Below are 24,003 nucleotides of genomic sequence, written 5' to 3'. Positions count from 1 at the left end.
CTCACCCCCACACACTCACTCCCACACACTCACCCCCACACACTCACTCCCACACACTCACCCCCACACACTCACTCTCACACACGCACCCCCACACACTCACTCCCACACACTCACCCACACACACTCACTCCCACACACTCACCCCCACACACTCACTCAGTCTCTCCCACTCACCCCTACACACTCACCCCCACACACTCACCCCCACACACTCACTCCCACACACTCACCCCCACACACTCACCCCACACATTCACTCAGTCTCTCGCACTCACACCCCCACAACACCCACCCCCACACACTCACCCCCACACACTCACTCCCACACTCACCCCCCACACACTCAGTCAGTCTCTCCCACTCACCCCTACACACTCACCCCCACACACTCACCCCCACACTCACTCAGTCTCTCGCACTCACACCCCCACACACTCACCCCCACACACTCACTCTCACACACTCACCCCCACACTCACTCCCACACACTCACCCCCACACTCACTCTCACACACTCACCCCCACACACTCACTCCCACACACTCACCCCCACACACTCACTCCCACACACTCACCCCCACACACTCACTCCCACACACTCACCCCCACACACTCACTCCCACACACTCACCCCCACACACTCACCCCCACACACTCACTCAGTCTCTCGCACTCACACCCCCACACACTCACCCCCACACACTCACTCTCACACACTCACCCCCACACACTCACTCCCACACACTCACCCCCACACACTCACTCCCACACACTCACCCCCACACACTCACTCCCACACACTCACCCCCACACACTCACTCCCACACACTCACCCCCACACACTCACCCCCACACACTCTCCCCCACACACTCACCCCCACACACTCACTCTCACACACTCACCCCCACACACTCACTCCCACACACTCACCCCCACACACTCACTCTCACACACTCACCCCACACACTGACTCCCACACACTCACCCACACACACTCACTCCCACACACTCACTCAGTCTCTCCCACTCACCCCTACACACTCACCCCCACACACTCACCCCCACACACTCACTCCCACACACTCACCCCCACACACTCACCCCCACACATTCACTCAGTCTCTCGCACTCACACCCCCACACACTCACCCCCACACACTCACCCCCACACACTCACTCCCACACTCACCCCCACACACTCAGTCAGTCTCTCCCACTCACCCCTACACACTCACCCCCACACATTCACCCCCACACACTCACTCAGTCTCTCGCACTCACACCCCCACACACTCACCCCCACACACTCACCCACAAACACTCACCCCAACACACTCACTCCCGCACACTCACTCCCGCACACTCACCCCCACACACTCACCCACACACACTCACTTGCACACACTCAGTCAGTCTCTCCCATTCACCCCCATACACGCACCCCCACACACTCACTCCCACACACTCACTCAGTCTCTCGCACTCACATCCCCACACACTAATCCCCACAAACTCACTCCCACACACTCACTCCCACACACTCACCCCCACACACTCACCCCCACCCACTCACCCCCACACACTCACTCAGTCTCTCCCACTCACACCCCCACACACTCACCCCCATATACTCATCCCCACACACTCACCCCCACACACTCACCCCCACACACTCACTCAGTCTCTCCCACTCACATCCCCACACACTCACCCCCATATACTCACTTACACACACTCACCCCAACGCACTCACCCCCACACACTCACCCCCACACACTCACCCCCACACACTCACCCCCACACACTCACCCATACACACTCACCCCCACACACTCACTCAGTCTCTCGCACTCACATCCCCACACACTCACCCCCACACACTCACCCCCACACACTCACCCCCACACACTCACCCTCACACACTCACCCCTACATACTCACCCCCACACACTCACTCAGTCTCTCCCACTCACATCCCCACACACTCACCCTCACATACTCACCCCCACACACTCACCCCCACACACTCACCCCCACACACTCACCCCCACACACTCACTCTCACACACATCCCCCCCACACACTCACTCCCACACACTCACCCCCACACACTCACTCTCACACACTCACCCCCACCCACTACACTCAGTCTCTGCCCACGCACAGCCCCAACACACTCACCCCATACACACTCACTCCGTACACACTCACCCCCTACACACTCACCCCCACACACTAACCCCCACACACTCACCCCCACACACTCACTCCCAGACACACATCACCCCCACACACGTCACCCCCACACAACTCACTCAGAGTCCTCTCCCCACTCCAATCCCCACACACTCAACCCCAAACACTCACATCCCACACACTCACCCCCACACACTCACCCCCACACACTCATCCCCACACACTCACCCCCACACACTCACCCCCACACATTCACCCCCACACACTCACTCCCCACACACTCACCCCCACACACTCACTCTCACACTCACCCCCACACACTCACGCTCACACACTCACCCCCACACACTCACTCTCACACACTCACCCCCACACACTCATTCAGTCTCTCCCGCTCACCCCTACACACTCACCCCCACACACTCATTCCCACACACTCACTCCCACACACTCACCCCCACACACCCACTCCCGCACACTCACCCCCACACACTCACCCCCACACACTCACTCAGTCTCTCGCACTCACACCCCCACACACTCACCCCACACACTCACTCTCACACACTCACCCCCACACACTCACTCGCACACACTCACCCCCACACACTCACTCTCACACACTCACCCCCACACACTCACTCCCCCACACTCACCCACCCACACACTCACATCCCACACACTCACCCCCACACACTCACTCCCACACACTCACCCCCACACACTCACTCCCACACACTCACCCCACACACTCACCCGCACACACTCACCCCCACACACTTCACTCAGTCTCTCGCACCTCACACACCCCACACACTCACCACCCACACACTCACCTCTCACACACTCACCCCCACACACTCACTCCCACACACTCACCCCCACACACTCACTCCCAAACACTCACCCCCACACACTCACTCCCACACACTCACCCCCACACACTCACTCCCACACACTCACCCCCACACACTCACTCCCACACCTCACCCCCACACACTCACCCCCACACACTCACTCTCACACACTCACCCCCACACACTCACTCCCACACCTCACCCCCACACACTCACTCTCACACACTCACCCCCACACACTCACTCCCACACACTCACCCACACACACTCACTCCCACACTCACCCCCCACACACTCACTCAGTCTCTCCCACTCACCCCTACACACTCACCCCCACACACTCACCCCCACACACTCACTCCCACACACTCACCCCCACACACTCACCCCCACACACTCACTCAGTCTCTCGCACTCACACCCCCACACACCCACCCCCACACACTCACCCCCACACACTCACTCCCACACTCACCCCCCACACACTCAGTCAGTCTCTCCCACTCACCCCTACACACTCACCCCCACACACTCACCCCCACACTCACTCAGTCTCTCGCACTCACACCCCCCACACACTCACCCCCACACACTCACTCTCACACACTCACCCCCACACACTCACTCCCACACACTCACCCCCACACTCACTCTCACACTCACCCCCACACACTCACTCCCACGCACTCACCCCCACACACTCACTCCCACACACTCACCCCCACACACTCACTCCCACACACTCACCCCCACACACTCACTCCCACACACTCACCCCCACACACTCACCCCCACACACTCACTCAGTCTCTCGCACTCACACCCCCACACACTCACCCCCACACACTCACTCTCACACACTCACCCCCACACACTCACTCCCACACACTCACCCCCACACACTCACTCCCACACACTCACCCCCACACACTCACTCCCACACACTCACCCCCACACACTCACTCCACACACTCACCCCCACACACTCACCCCCACACACTCACCCCCACACACTCACCCCCACACACTCACTCTCACACACTCACCCCACACACTCACTCCCACACACTCACCCCCACACACTCACTCTCACACACTCACCCCACACACTGACTCCCACACACTCACCCACACACACTCACTCCCACACACTCACTCAGTCTCTCCCACTCACCCCTACACACTCACCCCCACACACTCACCCCCACACACTCACTCCCACACACTCACCCCCACACACTCACCCCCACACACTCACTCAGTCTCTCGCACTCACACCCCCACACACTCACCCCCACACACTCACCCCCACACACTCACTCCCACACTCACCCCCACACACTCAGTCAGTCTCTCCCACTCACCCCTACACACTCACCCCCACACATTCACCCCCACACACTCACTCAGTCTCTCGCACTCACACCCCCACACACTCACCCCACACACTCACCCCCACACACTCACCCCCAACACACTCACTCCCGCACACTCACTCCCGCACACTCACCCCCACACACTCACCCACACACACTCACTTGCACACACTCAGTCAGTCTCTCCCATTCACCCCCATACACGCACCCCCACACACTCACTCCCACACACTCACTCAGTCTCTCGCACTCACATCCCCACACACTAATCCCCACAAACTCACTCCCACACACTCACTCCCACACACTCACCCCCACACACTCACCCCCACCCACTCACCCCCACACACTCACTCAGTCTCTCCCACTCACACCCCCACACACTCACCCCCATATACTCATCCCCACACACTCACCCCCACACACTCACCCCCACACACTCACTCAGTCTCTCCCACTCACATCCCCACACACTCACCCCCTATACTCACTTACACACACTCACCCCAACGCACTCACCCCACACACTCACCCCCACACACTCACCCCCACACACTCACCCCACACACTCACCCATACACACTCACCCCCACACACTCACTCAGTCTCTCGCACTCACATCCCCACACGCCACCCCCACACACTCACCCCCACACACTCACCCCCACACACTCACCCTCACACACTCACCCCTACATACTCACCCCCACACACTCACTCAGTCTCTCCACACACTCACCCCCACACCTCACCCTCACATACTCACCCCCACACACTCACCCCCACACACTCACTCCCACACACTCACCCCCACACACTCACCCACACACACTCACTTCCACACACTCAGTCAGTCTCTCCCACTCACTTCCACACACTCAGTCAGTCTCTCCCACTCACATCCCCATACACTCACCCCCACATACTCACATCCCCACACACTAACTCCCACACACTCACCCCCACACACTCACTCACACACACTCACCCCCACACACTCACCCCCACAAACTAACCCCCACACACTAACTCAGTCTCTCGCACTCACATCCCCACACACTCACCCCCACACACTCACCCCCACACACTCACCCCCACACACTCACTCCCACACACTCACTCCCGCACACTCACCCCTACACACTCACCCTCACACACTCACTCAGTCTCTCGCACTCACATCCCACACACTCACCCCCACACACTCACTCAGTCTCTCCCACTCACACCCACACACACTCACCCCACACACTCAGCCGGTCTCTCACTCTCACATCCTCACACACTCACCCTCACACACTCACTCCCACACACTCACTCAGTCTCTCCCACTCACATCCCCACACACTCACCCCCACACACTCACTCCCACACACTCACCCCCACACACTCACCCCCACACACTCACCCCCACACACTAACCCCCACACACTCACCCCCACACACTCACTCCCACACACTCACTCAGTCTCTCCCACTCACACCCACACACACTCACCCCACACACTCACCCCACACACTCACCCCACACACTCACTCCCACACACTCAGCCGGTCTCTCACTCTCACATCCTCACACACTCACCCCCACACACTCACTCAGTGTCTCCCACTCACATCCCCACACACTCACCCCCACATTCTCACCCCCACACACTCACCCCCACACACTCACTCCCACACACTCACTCAGTGTCTCCCACTCACATCCCCACACACTCACCCCCACATTCTCACCCCCACACACTCACTCAGTGTCTCACACTCACATCCCCACACACTCACCCCCACACACTCATCCCCACACACTCACCCCCACACACTCACTCATATCCCCACACACTCACTCCCACACACTCACTCCCACACACTCACTCCCACACACTCACTCCCACACAATCACTCAGTCTCTCCCACTTACATCCCCACACACTCACCCACACACACTCACTCAGTGTCATACACCCCCTCCCCCGCACATTCACTCAGTGTCTCTCACACTCACCCCCACAGACTCAGTCTGTCGGATTCACCCCACACATTTGCTCAGTCTCACATACACCCCCTCTCTCACTCAGTTTCTTGCACTCACCCCCACACATTCATCCACTCTCTCTCACACACACCCTCACTCACAGCCTCACATAGCCCACTTTTTGGTGAAAATAAATTTAGCGTAACCAATTCTTTTTGTCCAATTAAGGGGCAATTTAGCGTGGCCAATCCATCTACCCTGCACATCTTTGGGGTTGTAGGGGCAAAACTCACGCAAACACAGGGAGAATGTGCATGTTTGCAAACTCCACACAGACAGTGTCCCTGAGCCGGGATCGAACCTGGGACCTCACTCACTAACCCCACACACTCGCTCAGTTTCTCACACACGCGCGCACACACCCACTTCACTCGGCCTCCCGCAGTGTATGACACAGCACCATAAAGACTTCCCTGCTGAAGTGTCAAAAGGCCTCTACAGACATGCTTGGTTGAATTACATATTTCCTGAGCTACCCATGAGTAGGTTGCATGTCAGCTTGCCAACTCAGATTTGATTACAACCAATACATTTAAAGGGTTCAGTGGGCGGCATGGTGGCACAGTGGTTAGCACTGCTTCCCTCACAGCACCAGGGACCCGGGTTCAATTCCGGCCTCGGGTAATATTCTGTGTCGAGTTTCCACTTTTTCCCATGCCTGTGTGGGTTTCCTCCGGGTGCTCCTGTTTCCTCCCACAGTCCAAAGATGTGCAGGTTAGATGGATTGGCCATTGTGTGAAGAAACTCTCTTGCACACACTGGATAAAAACAGCCCCATCCAAACTATTCGAATTATAGTGGTTCCAATCAATATTTGGAAAGTTAAAGTCACCCATGGCAACTACCCTGTGACTACCGCACCTATCCATAATCTGCATTGCAACCTTTTCCTTCACATCTCTGTTACTGTTTGGGGGCCTATAGAAAACTCCTAACAAAGTGACTGCTTCTTTCCTATTTCTAACTTCAGCCCACACTACCTCGGTAGACAGATCCTCATCAAACTGCCTTTCTGCAGCCATTATACTATCCTTGATTAACAATGCAACTTCTCCACCTCTTTTACAACCTTCCCTCACCTTACTGAAACATCGAAACCCCGGAACCTCTAACAACCATTCCTGCCCCTGTTCTATCCACGTCTCCGTAATGGCCACAACATCATAGTCCCAGGTATCAATCCATGCTTCAAGCTCATCAACCTTATTCCTAATGCTCCTCACATTGAAGTAGACACACTTCAAACCACCTTCATGCCTGCAGGTCCACTCTTGTGACCTTGGTACCTTCCTCAGTACTGCACTACCCTCAACTTCATGAACTCTAGCAATGCTATCTCCTGGGCTACAAATCAGTTTTCCATCCCCCTGCCAAATTAGTTTAAACCCCCCTGAAGAGCTGTAGCAAATTTCCCTCCCAGGATATTGGTACCCCTCTAATTCAGGTGTAACCCGTCCTGTTTTTACAGGTCCCACCTTCCCCAGAATGTGCTCCAATTATCCAAGTAACTGAAACCCTCCCTTCTCCACCATCCCTGTAGCCACGTGTTTATCTGCTCTCTCTCCCTGTTCCTCCCCTCGCTAGCACGTGGCACTGACAGCAAACCAGAGATGGCAACACAGTCTGTCCTGGCTCTCAGCTTCCACCCTAGCTCCCTGAATTCCTGTTTTACATCCCCACCCCTCTTCCTATCTAGGAGCTGGTTTAGCTCACTCGGCTAAATCGCTGGCATTTAAAGCACACCAAGCAGGCCAGCAGCACGGTTCGATTCCTGTACCAGCCTCCCCGGACAGGCGCCGGAATGTGGCGACTAAGGGCTTTTCACAGTAACTTCGTTGAAGCCTACTCGTGACAATAAGCCATTTTCATTTCATTTTCATTTCATTTCTATGTCATTGGTACCAATGTCGACCACGATTTGTGGCTGCTCCCCCTCCTCAAGGATTCTGAAAACACGACCAGAGACGTCACGGACCTTGGCACCCGGGAGGCAACACAGCCTCTATCATTGCCACAGAACCGCCTATCTGTACCTCTAACTATCGAGTCTCCAATAACTAATGCTCTCCCCCTTCCCTTCTGAGCCACAGGGACAGACTCAGTGCCAGGGACCTGGTCACCATGACTTACCCCTGATAGGTCTCTTTCCCCCCCCCCCCCCCCCCCCAGTATCCAAAATGGTATACCTGTTATTGAGGGAAACAACCACAGGGAATCCCTGCACTGACTGCTTCTTCCCCCTCCTTTTAAACATCACCCAGCTACCTTCATTCTTTGGAGTAACTACATCCCTGTAGCTTCTATCTATAACCGACTCTGCCTCCCGAATAATCCTCAGTTCATCCAGCTCCAGCTCCAGTTCCCAAACACGGTCTTTGAGAAGCTGGAGATGGGTGCACTTCCCGCAGGTGAACTCAGCAGGGCCACTGACAGCATCCCTCACCTCGAACATCCTGCAGGAGGAACATTGCACTGTCCTCTCTGCCGTCCCTTCCATTTATCCACTTGACAATTACAGAAAAAAAAGCTTATCTGATTTTCACACTTCCCGACAGCAGCTTTCAACTTGTCCCCACAGTCTGTCCTCACTGTGAGCCCCTTCTAGTCGCAGTGACTGCACCTGAGGCAAATCACTCCCCGCAACAGCGAATCAGTGTCACCGCTCTGCTGCCCTCTGCAGGGTATTTGCCTGAACTTGTCCCCGCAGTCTCTCCTCACTGAGAGCTGCTTCTAGTCGCAGTGATTGCACCTGAGGCAAATTACTCCCCGCAACAGCCAATCAGCGTCGCCGCTCTGCTGCCCTCTGCAGGATGATTCATAGAACATAGAACAGTACAGCACAGAACAGGCCCTTCGGCCCTCGATGTTGTGCCGAACAATGATCACCCTACTTAAACCCACGTAACCCGTATACCCATAACCCAACAATTAACCTTACACTACGGGCAATTTAGCATGGCCAATCCACCTAACCCGCACATCTTTGGACTGTGGGAGGAAACCGGAGCACCCGGAGGAAACCCACGCACACATGGGGAGGACGTGCAGACTCCACACAGACAGTTACCCAGCCGGGAATCGAACCTGGGACCCTGGAGCTGTGAAGCATTGATGCTAACCACCATGCTACCGTGAGGCCCCTAATTCCATTCATTTAATTTAACTGAGGAATTAATGAGGCCAGTTAACACATGCAGTGCTGGCTCAAAAGCTTTACAAGTTATTTTTACCATGGAGGTTAACATCAAATGTGCTGAAGTTGACCAATGCAAATCCATGTCCTCATTGCTCCACCTCATTGCTGCAGCAAAGGGCCACACCTTAGCTCAATGTGGATAATTCAACACTATTGTTCCATTTAATCTGTGCTATTATATTCATTTAGAATAAAATGCAGAAGTGCAATTAGTTTAATTCAAGCCTGATTTGTAGAAATTTATACTTTGGAAAATGAGATATAAATGACACTTCTCTACTTAAATGTTTTCAAAGGTTGAAGAACATAAATATCTGACAGATTTACGTCACCATGCAAAGTTGTGCAAATCCAATTGATGAGTCACATTCTTTTCACGGTAAAACCTGATGTTCTAATAGCAAAGAGAAAAGACTTTTGAAGAAACTTTGAGAGAAAAAGAAATATTGCACAAATTGTAATTTTTGCTTACTAAATGATTAAAGTCTAATGCTTTTCACATCTCCACTTGCTCACTCAACTTCTCTATGACCCCGTGAAGTTCATCTCAGCCAGAAGACTGACTTCTTTCTCTTCAATCCTAGTCCCACTAAAGTCATGATCATCCAACATTCCTCCTTTAACTCCTATTTTGGTTGACATTTGAACATGTCCCTTCTCCTCCAGCACTGATTCCTTCTCCTTAAAAATTAATATTCCACTATGTTCAAAAACGTGAGCATAATTGAAATATTTGAATTCCAAAGTAATACTACCACATACATAACATTGTGAAATGAAATGTAAATGAAATATTCCATGACTATCCAATTCTCAGTCTTGTGTATCACACAGCATAAAACTCTGTCCTCCAACAGGTCATGCAGGATTTAGTGAACAAGATAAAGTTCAAAACATTTTCTTCACGCTAATTGCAGTTGAGCAAGAGTGTTACACGTTTAAAGATTTCTGTAATCTGTGTATTCTTCGCATCCTGTGATTTAAAGTATTGTGAAGCAAGCTCGGTATTCATGCCAAAATTAGATTATTTGAATCCCAAAATATGGCTAAATTTTTCATGATGCTTTGTCATAACATGTAAAGTAAAACAAAATAAAGTTGAAGACATCAATTGCTGCAAGGTAGGAATCTTATGCAATTACGTTTTTTATGTACCGTACCCGGAATTTCTTCATAACCTGTGCTTTTAAAACATTGTGCAGAAGCCCAGAAATTGTGTCACTTAAGGTTAAACTGATACCAAATATTCTGTAAATGGGCACTAATGTCCGTAATAAAATTTTGAGGGTTTTTTTGTGCAACTACTAACTTACTCGAGACATTTGCCAGCCCATTAATTTCATCAAACTAACAAATTAGGTAGGAATAAGTTTAAAATTTCATTCATTTAATACATCAATTTCACTCAATTAGAACATCACTGTGAGGTCGGCTGACTAAACGTCAGAAATTTAATTTAAAATGAGCTACTTTTCATTTTATTTTCAGGTGCTAGGTTTTTTGTATTGGGGAAGTATACAGTATAGCTTTGGTTGTACGCAAGACATACCATTCAGTTCTACTGGTGCACAACACAGTGGGCATAGCCGCCTATTAATAATAATGGAAATATGCCTCGTATGGCTAGCAGGAACCCACAACCTGCCTCCAAATGTTGGGAACTCTTCAATACTCTCTCACACCACAAGCATCACTTGCATCAATGTCTTAGAATCAGTACAGCCCCACACCAAGTACCCGCCCCAACATTCACTCTCCCAATATGTTGTTCCCAAAGTCGGCAACCTGCCTCCAAGACTTTGAAAACCAAGACAGATCCTCTCCAATATTGCTACATAATCCTACAACACTGCTCCTGTTTCCCAAACCTCATGTTGTCCTCCGTTTGCTGTCACATTACTAGACCACTCTCCCGGTTTGGGAAAACCATATCCCTCCTCTCTTCCCACAACATCTCTCTCCTCTCTGCAATATGGAATATCTCCCTTACCAGCTTCCTTTGGATCCTGGTCTTTAAAAAGAGTTAAATTGATTATATATCTAAACTAACACATTGGGTGGATTTCTCCCAAAGAAAAGCACATTGTCAGGCTCAGTCATAAAACGGACGCATTTCTCCCAGAGAAACAGGTAGGTTTCCTGACAAGGTCTTCCCATACTTTGCCATTTATTTGAATGGGGGTGTTTAGCGCCAACAATCTGATAGGCAGGACCCCGCGATCTCAAAATAAGGTAAAAGCCCCCTTTCCTCCACCATGGATATCTGGACCCCCATCAACGATTGCTGGTATCAACCCCATTCCCCACCTCTCCCCCCAAGTATTGCAGGCATCAGGGGTGGGATTCTCTCATTCCGCGGCAGCGTGTAAACTCTGTCGCGTTTTACTACGGCTTGAACGGGCCCCTGCCAGGAGTAATTCTGGCCCCTACAGAGGGCCAGCATGGCGCTGGAGCGGTTCACGCTGTTACAGTTGCCGATCCCAACGTGAACAGTGCATGCGCATTGGTGCCGGCGTCAAAGCGCACATGTGCAGTGGCCTCCTTCAACGCGCCGGCCCCGACGCAACATGGCGCAGGGCTACAGGGGCCAGTGCATAGGAAAGGAGGCCGGCGCGTAGGAAAGGAGGCCCCCAGCCAGAGAGGTCGGCCTGCCGTTCGGTGTGCCCCGATCACCGACCAGGCCACATTGGAGGCCTCCCCCAGGGTCGGAGCCCCCTTCCCCCCCCCACAGGCCATCTCGTCGAGGTCCCGCCGGCTCAGAGCAGGTTAGAATGGCATCGGCGGGACTCGGTTTTTTTCTGAGGGCCGCTCGGCCCGTGTGGGCCGCAGAATCGAAGGGGGGGGGGCGCGTAGAGCGGCCCGCAACCGGCGCCACGCCAACCATGCCAGCACCAATGATGCCGATTCTCCACTCTGTGGAGAATCCCAGAGCGGCGTGGCTTCTCTGTCTCGGCCCAGGACTGGGAGAATCCCGCCCCAGGGTCCACCTAATGGCTCTCCTTATCGGCCCCACCATTGGCCCTGGCCCCTTAAGGACTTGCCCCCTTCAGGCACTGCTGCTTGGAACTGTCAGGTTGGCACTAACAGGGTGCCAGAGAACAGTACCAGCGAACTGCCCTGACATGCACCCAACCACTCGAGGGTTACTGTGATCTCCAAGCACCCCACTTCATCGTCGAGTCCCAGGTGTACATTTGAGGAAGCTTTCAAGCAAGCCACAGAGCTCTGTCATAATGGAGAGAGGAAAAAAAGTGGGGAAAAAACAGTTCAGCCAGGCCCCAGGTGCGCAATTGAGGAATCTCTTCAGAGTTAATGGGGTGTGAAATTCAATGTGAACAAACAATCCCTATAGGTCCTATGAAGCAGGCAGTAGCTGGCTGAACCGCAGATGCTCATGAAAGTCAATGGGGCATGAAATTGAATTAAGGAAGCAAGTAAAACAGGTTAAAAGCAGGCATACCACAACAGTGAAACCACAGAGCCCATTGACATTTCAAAGGGAGTGAAGTGTTTCTCAAAGAGACATGCTGCAGAATGGCACTGTCCTGTGAGAGGGTTTTAGATCCTTTGGGTGCTTCGGTGTCCTCCCACAGTCCAAAGATGTGCAGGTCAAGTGGATTGGTCATGCTAAATTGCCCCTTAGTGTCCAAAAAGGTTAGGTGGAGTTGCTGGGTTACGGGCATCAGATACGGGTGTGGGCTTAAGCTTAAGTAGGCTTCTCTTTCCAAGGGCTGGTGTAGTCTTAATGGGCCGAATGGCCTCCTTCTGCACTGTAGGGATTCTATCAGAGAATTCCAAAGATTCACAATCCACAATCCTAAGTGGCTTAACACTAGTGTGACTATGACTTGCATTTCTAGATGTTCCACCAGGGAGGAAACAGCCTCGCAACATCTACAAGCACATTAAATACATCCATAAGGCTGTGTCCTCAGCCCCCAACTATACTCCTTATACATCGATGACTGTGTGGCTAAATTCCCCATCAACTCTATTTTCAAATTTGCTGATGACACCATCATGATTTGCTGATGACACCGTAGTGGGTCGGATTTCAAACAATGACGAGACAGAGTACAGGAATGAGATAGAGAATCTGGTGAACTGGTGCAACAACAAAAATCCCTCCCTCAATGTCAACAAAACGAAGGAGATTGTCATCGACTTCAGGAAGCGTAGAGGAGAACATGCCCCTGTCTACATCAATGGGATCAAAGTAGAAAGAGTCGAGAGCTTCAAGTCTTTAGGTATCCAGATTACCAACAACCTGTCCTGGTCCCCCCACGCCGACACTATAGTTAGGAAAGCCCACCAACGACTACTTTCTCAGAAGACTAAGGAAATTTGGCATGTCAGCTACGACTCCAGATTTTACAGATGCACCATAGAAAGCATTCTTACTGGTTGTATCCCAGCTTGGTGTGGTTCCTGCTCTGCCCAAGGCCGCAGGAAACTACAAAAGGTCGTGAATGTAGCCCAGTCCATCACGCAAACTAGCCCCCATCCATGACTCTGTCTATAATTCCTGCTGCCTCAGCAAGGCAACCAGCATAATTAAGGACCCCATGCACCCTGGGCATACTCTCTTCCACCTTCTTCAATCAGGAAAAAGACATAAAAATTTGAGGTCACGTACCAACTGACTTAAGAACAGCTTCTTCCCTGCTGCCATCAGACGTTTGAATGGACCTACCTCGTAGAAGTTGATCTTTTCTCTACACCCGAGTTATGATTGTGACATTACATTCTGTAGTCTCTCTTTCCTTCCCTATGTATGGTATGCGTTGTCTATATAGTGTGCAAGAAAGAATACTTTTTGCTGCATACTAATACATGTGACAATAATAAATCAAATAAATAAAATAAATCAAATCCCACAACCGTGAAGCTCATTGAAACAAGTTATGTAGGATAAGTTCTGTAGGCACGAGTGACACATTAACCCATTGTTCATTCCATTCATTCGTTCACTCAAACGGACGCCACCTGTCTGAATTCTGGAGATGAGCGGCTGTTCACTTCCTTTCTATATTCTAGGTTTTGCTGCACTGTGGGGAAGAATTTGGTTCCCCGTGGCTTGACATAAAATCCCCAGTGTGCATACGGTGCAGTTGTCCAGGACGTTAACTGGTCTGCAAGATTTGCTATCATGTTCCACTGGTATGGTAGAACCATGGGCCCTTGGTGGACTCTGCTGCCTGATAACAGTAATAATGGAGATGTGCCTATGGAGCTGGAGGTGTAGCTTTTAAGTACAGATGCACCATAATTTTCAGCATGAACTCCAGATAACAACAACAATCTCTATTCACCATCAACAACAAAGCTAAGCAGCTGGTCATTGACGTAAGGAAGCAAAGTGATGTACACACCCCTGTCTGCATTAATGGTGCTGAGGTGGAGATGGTTGACAGCTACAAGTTCCTAGCTATCCGACTTTAAGGAGTCTCATGTCAGGACACGCCCTTTCAGTATTTATATTGTGTATTTATTGTATTACCCGTGGTTTTCATGTATGGAACGATCCTGCCTGGACTGTATGTGGAACAATACTTCTCACAGTAACTTGGTACACATGACAATAAATCTAAATCTAAATGATGCCTCCACATGGCACTTTAGAGAACCATCAAAGCCCATGTCGTCTTCATTTAGTAAAAATATATTTTGCTTTTTCTCAGACAGAAGTGGGGATATTTACACTGGCAGACAGATTTCTGTTAAGAGGCATTAAAGAAACATTATTCCTCTGGTGTATTAAGTTCAGCTCTTTAGCCCTCTTTAGCCACTGACCAATCCAAAGAATCCCTACAGTGCAGAAGGAGGCCATTCAGCCTTCAAGTCTGCACCGACCCTCTGGAAGAGCGCCAACCTAGGCCCACTACCCCACCCTATCCCTGTAACCCCACCTAACCTGCACATCTTTTGACACTAAGGGGAAATTTATCATGGCCAATCCATCTAACCGGCACATCTTTGAACTGTGGAGGAAACCGGATCCGGCACATGGAGGAAACCCACGCAGAAACAGGAAGAATGTACAAATTCCACACACAAGGCTGGAATTGAACTTGGGTCCCTGGCAGCTTAAAGGCAGCAGTGCCAACCACTGAGCCACCGTGAGAAATGTGAGAAGGCAACACCGTTCTACAGAACCACAGATTTCCCTAGATGCTGTAATCACTGACTGAACCAACATTACCATCCCGGTCCCAAGCTGAAAACAACCTCAAAGTCTCAATACACACAACCCTGGCAATAGAATGATCAAATCAGTACCTATTTCCTTGCAAATTCAAATGTAGGTTTCATATTAAGGCGATTATCTGCAGCATCCCTATTTGAGGGGGAACATAGGGGCAGCAGGGTAGCATGGTGGTTAGCATAAATGCTTCACAGCTCCAGGGTCCCAGGTTCGATTCCCGGCTGGGTCACTGTCTGTGTGGAGTCTGCACGTCCTCCCCCTGTGTGCGTGGGTTTTCTCCGGGTGCTCCGGTTTCCTCCCACAGTCCAAAGATGTGCGGGTTAGGTGGATTGGCCATGCTAAATTGCCCGTAGTGTTCTAATAAAAGTAAGGTTAAGGGGGGGTTGTTGGGTTACGGGTATAGGGTGGATACGTGAGTTTGAGTAGGGTGATCATGGCTCGGCACAACATTGAGGGCCGAAGGGCCTGTTCTGTGCTGTACTGTTCTATGTTCTATGTTCTATGACAGCAGGGGAACCAATGCTAATCCGTGGAGGCACAGCAATCATGGATGCACTCAGAAAATGCTGGAAATATATAGCAGGCCTGGCAGCACCTGTGGAGAGTGAAACATGTTTCAGGGCGTGAATTATACATGTACCATAAGCAAAAACGAAGCAAACGCTCACAAACAAAAGCTGTCACTTGTCTATAATGAATGAAAGATGATGCCATTCAGCTTTTGACGCAGCATCTCGGATGTACATCAATTGGGAAACAATCCTATACAGCAAACCTCAAATTCACCATCATCTGTTGCATGATCCAGACTTCACAAGAAAAAAGGGCCTCAGCGCGCAGATGGGGCGATGAATCAGCGCTGAAGGGTTAGCATCAGTAATGCAAAAAAGCAAAGTGCATTTGATGTTCTGGCGAAGAGTCATATGAGCGCGAAACGTTAACTTTCTTGCTTCACAGATGCTTTCAGACCTGCTGGTTTGTCCCAGCGTTTTGTTTTTCATTTTATATTAATTCTGGACAACTTTCCAACATTTCCACAACCGGTCACATTTGCCAAGATGTGATGAGCACACCATTTTGCCCTAGACTTAATGCAAAATATTGTTCATTGCAGTCTTATCCCGGGTGCCTGTTATTTTGTGACCAAGAATAGTAAATAAGCACTTTGCCCACATTTCCAATCAAAGACAGTGGAAGTAATTGCATCTACGATCGATTGTGAATGCTGGCTGTTGGAGTTCACTTGACGCTCATACTTTGGTTCAGGTACCTGGCGCCAGCTAATTATCACTCAATCTAACTGATCTCTCGGTGAAAAGACGGTTTCACTGACAGATCGCCGATATTTCGCTGTTTTTAAATCGCGGAGCTGTGCATGCAATTACTGAATGCTGCCCAGCACATCGTAATCCACACGTCGATTGCACTTCTCACTGAAATCGACAAGAAATAACAACGGCGTGACCAGAAACCGAACTCCGTTTCTGCACTGACAATTTCGACATGGATCCCGATGCTGGGAACTGTCCAACTCAAACACAAAATAGACACATCGAGCACCACCAACTGGAAAGTAGAAAAATATGGCAATGTTCCCATCAGAATTCCCTCGCGGCAGAAGGGGAGTTGGGATTAACGTATTTGTCAATGTTCCTACATCGCAGTGGAGTTAACTTCTGTGTTTAGAAGAAACTTTTTTTTTAAACGCAGTATCATTTTCGGTCGATAATTTGTGAAGGAGGAAAATGCCGCCGCCCCCTCTCTAAGAGTAATGAAAGTGGAAACATTACATTGTATCCCTCACTTGAGCCTGGATGGCAGGGTCCGTGTCGAGGGGGGCGGATAGGGGAGGAGCTAGATTTCCTTAAAAGGTGGCTGTGAAACGCCTGGAACACAGATCATCAGTCTGGTCTCTTCAGTTATACAGCACTTAAAAACTAAACAAAAAAAGTCACAAGATATTCCTTTTCCGTGCTTCAGGAAGGGACACAGCATGGGAAATGAAAACCAAGAGATGCCGGAAAACTACAGCGAGGTAAGGGGGGGGGGGGGGATTGTCATTTTCAACACAGTCCCAACATTTGCATCTGATACAAACCTACACCAAATTGAACTGCGAGATGGGCTAGTGCTGTTGTATTGAAATAAAAGTTTACGGAGAAAAACTTAATCTGTGCGGGAGGAATTGAATCTTTTCGCAACTGTAAATCCACAGATCAGAAATAAGTGAAGCAATGGATAAGATATGAAGCGCACTGAACAGCGCCAACCGCAGAATTGAAATGCCAGTGTTGTGGGAAGTGTTCATTCTGGTGCTGTGCCTGTTTGATTACACGTAAGAAGATGTGTGCAGAAATTGAACTAAATAGAGTTTATTTTTTTGTTATTGATGAATTTTGCGCGTCGGTTTTTTTCTTGTAGGTGGTCGATGCGGACGATAAAAAATCGTTGGTTTTCAACGAGAAGGCGACAGAAGGGCAGACAGGCAATCTTCCATCAGCCAGCTGCAATTTCATAAACTCTATCACAGGCTCGGGGATCATTGGTAAACACGCTTGCTATTTATTTTAGTCCTCCATTCATTAAAAGCCATTCATCCAAACAGCCAGTAAGGAAGCTTTTTGCCTGCGGTCAGTCATTGACCACCAATAGTTTGATGTTCAGCAAACAATGTCTCGGAAATTCCAAAATCAATAATGTATACCTTGTTTTTATGAAGGATGCGACTGCTTTGAAGTGAGTGTTGAAAAGGTTTCAGGTGATTGGTGCGGGGAGACAGTTATGTGATTCTCTGAAGAGATCTAAAATCCGAGGGCAAATGAATATTCAGTGAGACAGCAATTTTGCCAGAGCTGCCCTAATGAAGGTAGGAGTGGAAAGACAGCAGAGGTTTGTCAGACACTCGTTTGCAAAATTAAAACCTATGGGAATAAGGGGGAAGTGACTAGAATGGGTACAAAATCGATGAAAGGACAGAAAAGAGAAAGTTGTGCTGAAGGATTGCTTTTCAGACAGATGCTAAGCACACACTGTGTCATCATGCACCAAACCACTCTAAGGTCTCAAAACCGATCCAATTGTCTTGCTTACCCTTTTGCCATTGGACCAAGGTCCCCCCAAGCTGAGACGCTGTGGTAGTCAGCATGCCCAACGACCACCTCATATCCCATATTAAAAATAACCACACACAGGCACCTTCCAGTTGTCATCTGTGAAGAAACATGCAGTGATGTTCCCCAGGGGTTACCATTAAGCTCAAGTGGTTGGGAAGGGTTTCAACTAAAATGGCAAGGGGATGGGAACCTATGCAAAGAGTCGGGAGGAGGAAACACGGACACAAAGAAAAGGGGAATAAGAAAAGTGAAAGGCAGATAAATCAAGGGTCAGAATCAAACAGGGCAACATTAAAAATTAACAGGAACAGGAGAAGAAATGTTATTTTTGGGAGCAGTTTAGAATTCAGCAAAGAAGGACAACGTGGTTGATTAAGAAAGGGAAAATAGAGTATGAGTAAGCTTGCAGGGAACATAAAACTGAGTGTGAAAGCTTCTACAGGTATGTGAAGATAAAAAGATTGGTGAAGACAAATGTAGGTCCCTTACAGTCAGAAACAGGGGAATTTATAATGGGGATCAAAGGTATGGCTGACCAACTAAATACATACATTGGTTCTGTCTTCACAAAGGAGGACACAAATAATGAACCAGAAATGTTGAAGGACACAAGGTTTTGTGAGGGCGAGGAACTGAAGGGAACCAGTATTAGCGGGGAAATGGTATTGTGAGAATTGATGGGATTGAAGGCCGATAAATTACCAGGACCTGATATTCTACATCCCAGAATACTTAAGGAAGTGACTCTAGAAATAGTGGAAGCATTGGCGGTCACCTTCCAAGATTCTATAGACTCTAAAACAGTTCCAACAGATTGGAGGGTAGCAAATGTAAACCCCTTTATTTAAAAAAGGAGTGAAGAGAAAACAAAATTATAAATCAGTCAGCGTGAGGGAAAATTCTGGTGTCCGTTAAAAGAGATTTAATAGCAGAGCACTTGGAAAACAATGGCAGGATCGGATAAAGTCAGCATGGATTTATGAAAGGGAAATCATGCTTGTCAAATCTGCTGGATATAACTTGGATGTAACCAGCAGAGTTGACAAGGAAGAGCCAGGAGATGTTTTATATTTGGACTTTCAGAAGGCTTTCAACAAAGTCCCACATAATAATAATAGCTTATTGTCACAAGTAGGCTTCAATGAAGTTACTGTGAAAAGCCACTAGTTGCCACATTCCGGCGCCTGTTCGGGGAGGCCGGTACGGGAATTGAACCCGCTCTGCTGCCTTATTCTGCATTACAAGCCAGCTTTTTAGCCCACTGTGCTAAACCAGCCCTGAAGACATTAGTGTGTAAATTAAAGCACTTGAGATTCGAGGTAGTGTATTGTGATGGATAGAAACTGGTTGGCAGACAGGAAACAAAGAGTAGGAATTAACAAATATTTTTTCAAGTAGCAGGCAGTGATTAGTGGGGTACCAGAGGTATTGGTGCCAGGACCCTAACTATTCACAATAAATATTAATAATTTAAATGAGGGAACTAAATGCATAGTTCTAAATTTGCAGATGACACAATGAAGAATCTCTGCATCCTCCACATAGCTCAGAGTCCATCTATCGTCCTCATTGTTCACTACATTTCAGCATTTTCATAACATTGGCAACATTTGCAATGATCCTACAAACCAAAATCAAAGTCATTAATATGGAAACAGAGAAAATAGAAGTGGAAATAGGTCTGTGAGGTTATCCACTTTGGCAACAAAAATAGGAAAGCAGATTATTATCTGAATGGCTATAGATTGAGAGAGGGAAATGTGCAACAAGACCTGGGTATCCTTGTGCACCAGTCACTGAAAGTAAGAGTGCAGGAGCAGCAGGTGGTAAAGAAGGCAAATGGTATGTTGGCCTTCACAGTGAGAGGATTCGAGTACAGGAGCAGGGATGTCTTACTGCAATTATACAGGACCTTGGTGAAACCACAGTGGAATATTATGTGCAGCTTCTGTCTCCTTTTCTGAGGAAGGATGTTCTTGCTACAGAGGGAATGCAGCAAAGGTTTACCAGACCAATTTCTGGGTTGGCGGGACTGACGTATGAGGAGAGTTTGAGTCAGTTAGAATTATATTTGCCGGAGTTTAGAAGAATGAGGGACATCTCATAGAAACCTAGAAAAATCTAACAGGACTAGTCAGGGACTGAATGCAGGAAGGGTGCGGCTAATGGTGGGGAAGTCCAGAACCAGGGGTCCAGTCTAAGGATATGGGGCAAACCATTTATGACTAAGGTAAGGAGAAATTTCTTCACCCACCGAGAGGTCGGCCTGTGTAATTCATTACACAAAGTAGTTGAGGCTAAAATATTGTAGATATGATATTATGACCACGGTATGCTCGAGCAAGAGCACAACGCAGCCGGTTGATCCTGGGGGAGGCCGCTTGCAGGCTGCCTGGCAGCCTTCACGCCTCTGTATCTACCCAAGTCCCGCGAGGCATCGCAATCTGACGAATGCCGAAAAGGGACGTGACCAAACAACGTGCGCCTAAGTAGGGTTTAAACCTACTTTGGCGCATTTACGCAATATCTACCAGCCTCCCCAGGGAGGCTGCAGCTGGTCGCTGTTCAGTACTGGTCCACACAAAAGTGGATCAGGCGGAACAACACCAGGGAGTCTTCCGGGCTTCCTGAGGCCCCGGGGTCGTCAGGGATAGTGCAGGGTGCCTCCCTGGCCCTCCCTTTGGAATGCGGACACCTTGGCACTGCAAAGCCAACAGGAGCACTTTTCGGGTGCGAGGGTGGCAGTGCAAGGGTGCCCGGGTGGCACTGCCAGAAGTCAGGGCCAGAGGAGGGCAAGGCCCATGAACGGAGGGTGGAGGGGTGTTTGAATGGTGGGAAGTGCATGCCAGGTAAGTAGGGGCCACTCGGAGGTTGGAGGTGTGAGGGTGGGGCCTGTAAGGGGGCATGGGGATGCCTGGAAAGGGTGAACCCCAGGCACCCCGTAGCAGGCTGTCCTCACTGGAGGGGGTGGGGGAGCTGGTAATGCCCATGTGTGGGGGGGTTGACATTGCCCATGGGTGGGGGTGTAGGGGACCCATAAGCTCACTTCGAGATCAAGGCACCCTTTCAAAATAGTGGGCCGATCTCTGAGTTCAGGTTCCAGGTCCTGGGCTAAACTGGTGAGAAACATCCCATGGCCGAAAGAAGTATCTAAGGGCGTGATTCTCCGGAATGATTTCTAACTGTTGTAGCGACCGGGAACTGCTGTGAGCTTGCTGCCGCTCAGCCCAGCGAGGCCGGCAATGCTATTCAACGTCAATTGGTCCACTTGACGAGGCCTCACGGGCTTCTTACCGCAAATGAAGTCTCGCCAGCTAATTCTCCAGCACCATGCTTGCCAACCCCACGCTCACAAGGTTGAGCAGCACTAGCTCAGCCAACCCCAGCCAGCTCGCAACAATGGCACCCAGAAGACCAGCCCCAAGATTTGGGGGTGCAGATCTGGGGAGGCTGCCAGACATAGTGGAGGCCACGAAGGATGTCCTGTTTCCCGGAGGGTCAGCCACAGTGCAGCCAGTGCTGCCCGGGACCAGGTGCCGGCGGCTGTGAGTGCCAGGAGTGTGAGCAGGAGGACTGACATCTATTGCCAGAAAAAGGTCAATGACCTGCACCGGGCAGCATGAGTGAGTAGAAATCAAGTCCCCCACCCCCGCCTCCCTCCCCACCATGACCTTTCCGCCCCCATGCGAGCATCCACCCCCCATTTTCCATGCGACCTGCAACCCCCTCTTCCTTTGCACCACTCCCCCCCACCCCCACGACTGCGAACCAGGCGTTTGGCTAATGATGCTCTCTCTGCGTCTCCTCTAGAAAAGCTCTCCCACAATCGCCAGGAGAGGGCCCAGACTGGCGTGGTGTGCCCAATATAAGAATCCTCACCACCTTTGAGGAGCGTGCCCTGGAGGTGACTGGGGTGGCCGAGGATAGAGTGGTCACCAACGTGGAGATTGGTGGATGCTGCAGAGGTGAGGAACCAGTATGACCCAGCAAAAGGACCTGCCGAATGTGAGCTGTTATTGCCTCACTGACTGACCCATCCCTCCCACTGACCACATGTCCATTCTCCCACAGGTCCTCCAGAAGATAGCGCCGGCCCATCTCAGGTGACTCCCTCTCCAGCCTCCCAGGAGAACACAGGGAGCTCCGAGGAAGGCACAATGGGCACGTCACAGCTGTTATCCCCACTCTCTACTAGTGCATATACACGCACCTCGGTGGGAAATGTTAGTGGACAGGCTTCTGGGGCACAATCTGGTGAGCATCACACAGCTGTTGATGTACATCAGGTGGAGGCAGGATCCCCCAGCGAGGTCCCAGCTTGATGCTGAGCCCGAGTAAGAGGTCATCCTGGAACTGATGGAGACATTAGGGAGCAGCTGGAACATTCAGAGGGAGGTGTCAGTGACACTCTAGCGGGTCCATAGCTACTTGGAGGAGTCCCAGAGGCTACGGGCGCAGGAGATGTCACCACCAATGCATGGCACCAAGGCCAACACTGCTAGGATGGCGACGGTAGTGGAGAGCTTGGTGCACCACATTGGCACCATTAGTGAAGGTGTCCAAGGCTTTGCGCCATTGGTGACGGTCATGGCTGAGGATCTCGACAGAATGTCCGCCTCGCTGGCAGTTGTCACCCTGTACCTGGCTGAACTTGATGAGGTTCTGCAGGGCCTGTCCCCCTCTCAGATGGGAATGGCCAAGGCACTGTGGAGCTTGTCCCAGTCGCAGGTGGGCATTGTTGAGGCGCTGAGGTGCACCTCTGACTTAGGCCTAAGTGCCTCCCACAGCATGGAGCCGTGACCATCCCCGTTCAGGTCTACATAGCTTCGGATGGCCTCCCTAACCCTCTCACACACACCCTCATCCGCCAACAATCCCACATCCAACCTTCACTGCGGCCGCTGGGCCTCCCCCGTGCCACCTGAAAATCCACCCAGTGTGGAGAGTGGCCAGAGACCACGATCGGCAAATACTCCCAAATCGGCCACACTCGCTAACAAAGCCTTATCCACAACAAAAAG

The 24,003-nt window shown here is 50.5% G+C and overlaps 1 protein-coding gene across 4 annotated transcripts in view; it reads left to right on the top strand.

Annotated features, from left to right (window-relative positions):
* slc38a11 (solute carrier family 38 member 11) overlaps window positions 1–24,003 on the top strand; it is a 258,711-nt gene that overhangs the window by 88,658 nt on the left and 146,050 nt on the right. For 3 of the 4 annotated variants that reach the window (XM_038789716.1, XM_038789717.1, XM_038789715.1), the window contains exons 1-2: window positions 17,753–17,904; window positions 18,291–18,414. The exons of the other annotated variant lie outside the window; for it this stretch is intronic. In XM_038789716.1, coding sequence (XP_038645644.1) covers window positions 17,863–17,904; window positions 18,291–18,414 — 166 coding nt within the window. In that variant the 5' untranslated portion in view covers window positions 17,753–17,862. Of the gene's footprint in view, window positions 1–17,752; window positions 17,905–18,290; window positions 18,415–24,003 lie in introns of those variants that run through there. 4 annotated transcript variants of the gene reach the window in all.

Source organism: Scyliorhinus canicula, chromosome 2 (assembly GCF_902713615.1).
Source record: "Scyliorhinus canicula chromosome 2, sScyCan1.1, whole genome shotgun sequence".
Classification (NCBI taxonomy): Eukaryota; Metazoa; Chordata; class Chondrichthyes; order Carcharhiniformes; family Scyliorhinidae; genus Scyliorhinus; species Scyliorhinus canicula.
This window is presented reverse-complemented; position numbering and strand designations above follow the sequence as displayed.